We start from the raw sequence: 8,057 nt of genomic DNA, 5'->3' as shown, positions 1-8,057 counted from the left end.
TTAAATGTAAAGGTAAAAGCAGACTAAAAGTGATGTTTATGTGCATGTTATTCACTTAACACATGAATTAAAACATGCCTAAATTGGATTTAATTTCACTACGAATAGTAAAAACTATAAAGACTTACAAAGTTTGTCAAGGTCAATCCATTGAGTATCAGGAAAAGGGTTAAAAGGAAGAGAAATTGACTTCTAAGAAACACAATCCCAGTTATCACACAGGGATATCTGCTCAGGAAGCAGATTTTAGCAAGCGATTTTGAGATGTGCAGAGATGATGGGGGGTAAAAGTATATACTGACAGTTCGTATAAGCAGCACTGTTACAAGGTGAATAACTTTTAAGTTAATGTGATGGCTACATTGTAGATACAAACAATATAAAGATAAGCTTTTATCTTATAAGATAAAATCTTATAATTTTATACTTTATAAAATTATATCTTATATAAAATTATATCTTATAATTTTATATTTTACATATTTTAAATTATTTGATTCCTAGAAACTATGAGTTTTACTTTTTATTATAGAATTGATTGCTTTCCCAAGCCTTCCTTAAAACAGTTCATTTTAATATATGTGTGTGAGAAAGAAGTGATGTGATTGATCAATTCAAAGAGTCAGACTTTACAAGAGTGAAAAATGAGAGCTTCTGTATCAGTGGGTTTACAACTAAGAATATGCCACTTTTCAGGCTTTTAATTGCTTCTAACTCCATGAAAGATTGTGGACTGAGGTGGCAGTCTGAGTGTGTGTGTGTGTGTGTGTGTGCGCGCGCGCACGCACACACGCGCACACGCACACACGCGCACACCTTAACAGGACAGCACCAAAAACAAGGAGAAAAAAGAAAGTTCCACTGGAGCCAGCATTTTGGTCAAACTCTTTCCTCCCAGACTAGAGTGAGGAGATAGTTTGGGAAGATGAAGAAGATTTTGGCTCTATATTCTGGCTTTTCTTGCAGTTACCAGAACATTAGAAACAGAACAAAAATAACAAAAATAAAAAATAAAAAATAAAAAATTCATGAACCAAACAGACTCAAAGCTAAATATGCCTTGATATTATCTGCCCTGTTCACTAGCAAGATAACAATTATGTTTACCATATTACAGAAAAGTATTTCCTTTACTTATAAGCAGAAAAAGCATTTATTTCAACACTAAATACTGGTTTATCATAGTTGTCTCCACAGACTGAAGTCTCATTGGATGAAAGTCTTTCATTTTTCATTCTGAGTGGTGAAGAAGGTTCAGCTTTGGGCAAGTCTTCAGAGCAGGTTGGATTTATTCTCTTCCCTTCCACCATCTCACTCTCAGGAAAAAATGATTCTGTATTAAAAGCGCAGAATGAAATACTTGGATGGGAGATGAAGTTTTATTATTATGCCTCTTCTTTTTGAATTAAGAAGCTGTTCATAATAATAAAACCTAGCATTTATTGAGTGCGCTCTGAATGCTCAGTGATTACTAAGTTTTTAACACGGATTGTAGCATTCAATCCTCATCTTAACTCTGAGGCAGGCATTATGCTTATCTTTACAGGTGACGAAAATCAGGCAAAGAGGGTTAAGCCTTGATAGAGCTGGAAAGTCTAAGCTGTCAGCTCAAAAGCTAATCCAATCCCAAGGCCTCTTCTAGTCAGTCTCTCTCAGTCCCCCTCAAACTGTATAGTCTCCCGTTTCTCTGGGGTTGCCCTTTCCTCCAGTCCTACTTAGCCTCACTGGTCTTTCCCATCTCCTCTTGACTTGTCTCCCTATCTGCTGTTGTTCCTGGACACTTTCTTCTATCCCTCTGTACCTTCCAGTCTCCCCACAGTCTTCTTGAGCCCCCTGCTACCCAGTGAGATGGGTACCTCCTATTCCCAGTAGTTCTACATAATGTCTTTTGCCACCTCTTGGGCCCTCCAGATCCCTCAGGTCCCCCTGTCAAGTCCCTCTGGGACCCCCATTTACCTTTCTACTTCCGCCTCCCAGTCCCTTCCAGTCACCTTTCTTTGCATTCTGCTCCAGTTCTTTCAAGAATGAAAGAATGAAATTTTGTTATTTCTGCTCCAGTTCTTTCAAGAATGAAATTTTGTTATTGTTGTTTTTCGCACAATTACAAAAAAACTTTAAAATTTTAAACAAGTAAAACATACACAGTATAAAAACGTAATGCAGAAAGCCACAAGGAAGAAAATAAAAATCACCTGAAATCCCACTAACCTAAGATAGTCACTATTATCATTTTTTCCTACTTTTCTCTATGCTTAGCCCTGTACATGGACACACACAGTTTTTATTACTATTATACTTAAATTCTGGGATACTTGTGCTGAGCGTGCGGGTTTGTTACATCGGTATACACATGCCATGGTGATTTGCTTGCACCCATCAACCCATCATCTACATTAGGTATTCTTCTAATGCTATCCCTCCCCTAATCCCCCACCCCCTGACAGGCCCCGGTGTGTGATATTCCCCTCCCTGTGTCCATGTGTTCTCGTTGTTCAGCTCCCACTTATGAGTGAGAACATGTGATGTTTGGTTTTCTGTTCCTGTGTTAGTTTCCTGAGAATGATGGTTTCCAGCTTCATCCACGTCCCTGCAAAGGACACGAACTCCTCCGTTTTTATGTCTTCATAGTATTCCATGGTGTATATGTGCCACATTTTTTTTTATTCGGTCTATCATTGATGGGTATTTGGGTTGTCCAAGTCTTTGCTATTGTGAACAGTGCTGCAGTAAAGATAAATGTGTGCATGTGTCTTTATAGTAGAATGATTTGTAATCTTTTGGGTATATACCCAGTAATGAGATTGCTTGGTCAATAATGGTATTTCTGGTTCTAGAACCTTGGGGAATTGCCACACTGTCTTCTACAATGGTGGAAGACACTCCCACCAGCAGTGTAAAAGCGTTCCTATTTCTCCCTATCCTCTCCAGCATCTGTTGTTTCCTGACTTTTTAATGATCACCATTCTAACTGGTGTGAGATGGTATCTCATTGTGGGTTTAATTTGCATTTCTCGAATGACCAGTGATGGTGAGCTTTTTTTTCATATGTTTGTTGGCTGCATAATGTCTTCTTTTGAGAAGTGTCTGTTCATATCCTTCGCCCACTTGTTGATGGGGTTGTTTTTGTCTTGTAAATTTGTTTAAGTTATTTGTAGATTCTGAATATCAACCCTTTGTCAGATGGATAGATTGCAAAAATTTTATCCCATTATGTAGGTTGCCTGTTCACTCTGGTGATAGTTTCTTTTGCTGTGCAGAAGCTCTTTAGTTTAATTAGATCCCATTTGTCAATTTTGGTTTTTGTTGCCATTGCTTTTGGTGTTTTAGTTATAAATCCTTTGCCCATGCCTATGTCCTGAATATTATTGCCTAGGTTTTCTTGTAGGGTTTTTATGGTTTTAGATCTTACATTTAAGTCTTTAATCCATCTTGAGTTAATTTTTGTATAAGGTGTAAGGAAGGGATCCAGTTTCAGTTTTCTGCATATGGCTAACCAGTTTTCCTAACACCATATATTAAATAGGGAATCCTTACCCCATTGCTTATTTTTGTCAGGTTTATCAAAGTTCAGATGGTTGTAGATGTGTAGCGTTATTTCTGAGGCCTCTGTTCTGTTCCATTGGTCTATATATCTATTTTCATACCAGTACTATGCTGTTTGGTTACTGTAGCCTTGTAGTATAGTTTGAAGTCAGGTAACGTGATGTCTCCAACTTTGATGTTTTTGCTTAGTATTGTCTTGGCTATACAGGCCCTTTTTTGGTTGCATATGAAATTTAAAGTATTTTTTTCTAATTCTGTGAAGAAAGTCAATGGTAGCTTGATGGGGATAGCATTGAATCTATAAATTACCTTGGGCAGTATGGCCATTTTCACGATATTGATTCTTCCTATCCATGAGCATGGAATGTTCCTCCATTTGTTTGTGTCCTATTTTATTTCATTGAGCAGTGGTTTGTAGTTCTCCTTGAAGAGGTCCTTCACATCCCTTGTAAGTTGGATTCATAGGTATTGTATTCTCTTTGTAGCAATTGTGAACGGGAGTTCACTCATGATTTGGCTCTCTGTCTATTGTTGGGGCATAAGAATGCTTTTGATTTTTGCACATTGATTTTGTATCCTGAGACTTCGCTGAAGTTGCTTATCAACTTACAGAGGTTTTGGGCTGAGACGATGGGGTTTTCTAAATATACAATCATATCATCTGCAAACAGACAATTTGACTTCCTATCTTCCTATTTGAATACCCTTTATTTCTTTCTCTTGCCTGATTTCCCTGGCCAGAACTTCCAATACTGTGTTGAATAGGAGTGGTGAGAGAGGGCATCCTTGTCTTGCGCCAGTTTTCAGAAGGAATGATTCCAGCTTTTGCCCATTTAGTTTGATATTGCCTGTGGGTTTGTCATAAATAGCTCTTATTATTTTGAGATACGTTCCATCAATACCTAGTTTATTGGGAGTTTTTAGCATGAAAGGGTGTTGAATTTTATCAAAGGTCTTTTCTGCATCTATTGAGATAATCATGTGGTTTTTGTCATTGGTTCTGTTTATGTGATGGATTATGTTTATTGATTTGCGTATGTTGAACCAGCCTTGCATCCCAGGGGTGAAGCCCATTGATCATGGTGGATAAGCTTTTTGATGTGGTGCTGGACTTGGTTTGCGAATATTTTATTGAGGATTTTTGCATCGATGTTCATCAGGGATATTGGCCTGAAATTTTCATTTTTTGTTGTGTCTCTGACAGGTTTTGGTATCAGGATGATGCTGACCTCATAAAATGGGTTAGCAAGGAGTCCCTCTTTTTGTATTGTTTGGAATGGTTTCAGAGGGAATGGTACCAGCTCCTCTTTGTACCTCTGGTAGAATTCGGCTGTGAATCTTTCTGGTTCTGGGCTTTATATGGTTGGTAGGCTATTAATTATTGCCTCAGTTTCAGAACCTGTTGTCGGTCTATTCAGGGATTCAAATTCTTCCTGGTTTAGTCTTGGGAGGGTGTATGTGTCCAGGAATTGATCCATTTCTTCTAGATTTTCTAGTTTATTTGTGTAGAGGTGTTAATAGTATTCTCTGATGGTAGTTTGTATTTCTGTGGGATCAGTGGTGACATCCCCTTTATCATTTTTATTACATCTATTTGATTCTCTTCTCTTTTCTTCTTTATTAGTCTGGCTAGTGGTCTATTTTGTTAATCTTTTCAAAAACCAGCTCCTGGATTCATTGATTTTTTGAAGGGTTTTTTGTGTCTCTATCTCCTTCAGTTCTGCTCTGATCTTAGTTATTTCTTGTCTTCTGCTAGCTTTTGAATTTGTTTGCTCTTGTTTCTCTGGTTCTTTTAATTGTGATGTTAAGGTATCAATTTTAGATCTTTCCTGCTTTTTCCTGTGGGCATCTTGTGCTATAAATTTCCCTCTAAACACTGCTTTAGCTGTGTCCCAGAGATTCCGGTACATTGTGTCTTTGTTCTCTTTGGTTTCAAATAACTTATTTATTTCTGCCTTAATTTCATTATTTACCCAGTAGTCATTCAGGAGCAGGTTGTTCAGTTTCCACATAGTTGTGCAGTTATGAGTGAGTTTCTTAATACTGCTTGCTAATTTGATTGCACTGTGGTCTGAGAGACTATTATAATTTCCATTCTTTTGCATTTGCTGAGGCGTGTTTTACTTCCAATTATGTGGTCAATTTTAAAATAAGTGCGATGTGGTGCTAAGAAGAATGTATATTCTGTTGATTTGGGGTGGAGAGTTCTGAAGATGTCTGTTAGGTCCACTTGGTCCAGAGCTGAGTTCAAGTCCTGAATATCCTTGTTAATTTTCTGTCTCATTCATCTGTCTAATATTGACATTTGGGTGTTAAGGTCTCCCACTATTATTCCATGGGAGTCTAAGTCTCGTTGTAGGTCTCTAAGGACTTGCTTTATGAATCTGGATGCCCCAGTGTTGGATGCATATATATATTTAGAATAGTTAACTCTTCTTGTTGCATCGATCCTTTACCATTATGTAATGCCCTTCTTTGTCTTTTTTTATCTTTGTTGGTTTAAAGTCTGTTTTATCAGAGACTAGGATGGCAACCCCTGCTCTTTTTTGCTTTCCATTTGCTTGGCAAATCTTCCTCCGTCCCTTTATTTTGAGCCTATGTATGTCTTTGCATGTGAGATGGGTCTCCTGAATACAGCACACCAATTGGTCTTGACTCGTTATCCAATTTGCCAGTCTGTATCTTTTAATTGGGGCATTTAGCCCATTTACATTTAAGGTTAATATTGTTATGTGTGAATTTGATCCTGTCATTATGATGCTAGATGGTTATTTTCCACATTAATTGATACAATTTCTTCATAGTGTCAATGGTCTTTACAATTTGGTATGTTTTTGCAGTGGCTGGCACTGGTTTTCCCTTTCCATATTTAGTGCTTTTTTCAGGAGCTCTTATAAGTCAGGCCTGTGGTGACAAAATCTCTCAGCATTTGCTTGTCTGTAAAGGATTTTATTTCTCCTTCGCTTATGAATTTTAGTTTGGCTGGATATGAAATTCTGGGTTGAAAATTCTTTTCTTTAAGAATGTTGAATATTGGCCCCCACTCTTTTGTAGCTTGTAGGGTTTCTGCATAGAGATCCACTGTTAGTCTGATGGGCTTCCCTTTGTGGGTAACCTGACCTTTCTCTCTGGCTGCCCTTAACATTTTTTCCTTCATTTCAACCTTGGTGAATCTGACGATTTTGTGTCTTGGGGTTGCTCTTCTCGAGGAGTATCTTGGTGGTATTCTCTGTATTTCCTGAATTTGAATGTTGGCCTATCTTGCTAAGTTGGAGAAGTTCTCTTGGATAATATCCTGANGCTGGTGAGGAGTTGTGATCCTTTGGAGGAAAAGAGGCGTTCTGGTTTTGAAATTTTCCGCCTTTTCTGCTGTTTTTTCCTCATCTTCATGGATTTATCTACCTTTGGTCTTTGATGTTGGTGACCTTCGGACGGGGTTTCTGTGTGGACGTCCTTTTTGTTGATGTTGATGCTATTCCTTTCTGTTTGTTAGTTCTCCTTGTAAGAGACCCCTCTGCTGCAGGTCTGCCGGAGTTTGCTGGAGGTCCACTTCAGACCCTGATTGCCTGGGTATCACCAGCGAAGGCTACAGAACAGCAAAGATTGCTACCTATTGCTTCCTCTAGAAGCTTCATCCCAGAGGGGCACCCACCAGATGCCATGCCATCTGGAGCTCTCCTGGATGAGGTGTCTGTCGACCTCTGCTGGGAGGTGTCTCCCAGTCAGGAGACACAGCCATCAGGGAACCACTTGAGGAGGGAGTCTGTCCCTTAGCAGAACTCATGCACTGTGCTGGGAGATCTGCTGCTGTCTTCAGGACTGGCAGGCAGGAATGTTTAAGTCTGCTGAAGCTGTGCCAACAGCTGCCCCAGGTGCTCTGTCCCAGGAGATGGGAGTTTTATCTATAAGCCCCTGACTGGGGCTACTGCCTTTCTTTCAGAGGTGCCCTGCCCAGAGAGGAGGAGTCTAGAGAGGCAGTTTGACTACAGCAGCTTTGCCAAGCTGCGGTGGGCTCCGCCCAGTTTGAACTTCCCCACGGCTTTGTTTACACTGTAAGGGAAAAACCCACCTACTCAAGCGTCAGTAATGGCGGGCACCCCTTTCCCCACCAAGCTTCAGTGTCCCAGGTTGACTTCAGACTGCTGTGCTGGCAGTGAGAATTTCAAGCCAGTTGATCTTAGCTTGCTGGGCTCTGTCAGGATGGGATCCGCGAAGCTAGACTGCATGGCTCCCTGGCTTCAGCCCCCTTTCCAGGGGAGTGAATGGTTCTGTCTTGCTGGCGTTCCAGGCACCACTGGGGTATGGAAAAAAAAAAAAAAAAAAAAAAAAAAAAAAAAAAAAAAAAACCTCCTGCAGCTAGCTCAGTGTTTGCCCAAACAGCCACCCAGTTTTTGTTGAAACCCAGGGCCCTCGCACTTATTCTAAAATTGATCACATAGTTGGAAGTAAAGCACTCCTCAGCAAATGTAAAAGAACAGAAATTACAACAAACTGTCTCTCAGACCACAGTGCAA

At 39.6% G+C, this 8,057-nt stretch overlaps 1 protein-coding gene across 1 annotated transcript in view; it reads left to right on the top strand.

Moving 5' to 3' along the window:
• The window catches only part of LOC108543812 (uncharacterized protein C10orf131 homolog), a 75,531-nt gene that overhangs the window by 21,201 nt on the left and 46,273 nt on the right, over window positions 1-8,057 (top strand). Inside the window, exon 5 of the mRNA XM_017894596.1 lies at window positions 1,186-1,281. Coding sequence (XP_017750085.1) covers window positions 1,186-1,281 — 96 coding nt within the window. The remainder of the gene's footprint in view (window positions 1-1,185; window positions 1,282-8,057) is intronic.

Source organism: Rhinopithecus bieti, unplaced genomic scaffold (assembly GCF_001698545.2).
Source record: "Rhinopithecus bieti isolate Rb0 unplaced genomic scaffold, ASM169854v2 scaffold_25291, whole genome shotgun sequence".
Taxonomy (NCBI): Eukaryota; Metazoa; Chordata; class Mammalia; order Primates; family Cercopithecidae; genus Rhinopithecus; species Rhinopithecus bieti.
This window is presented reverse-complemented; position numbering and strand designations above follow the sequence as displayed.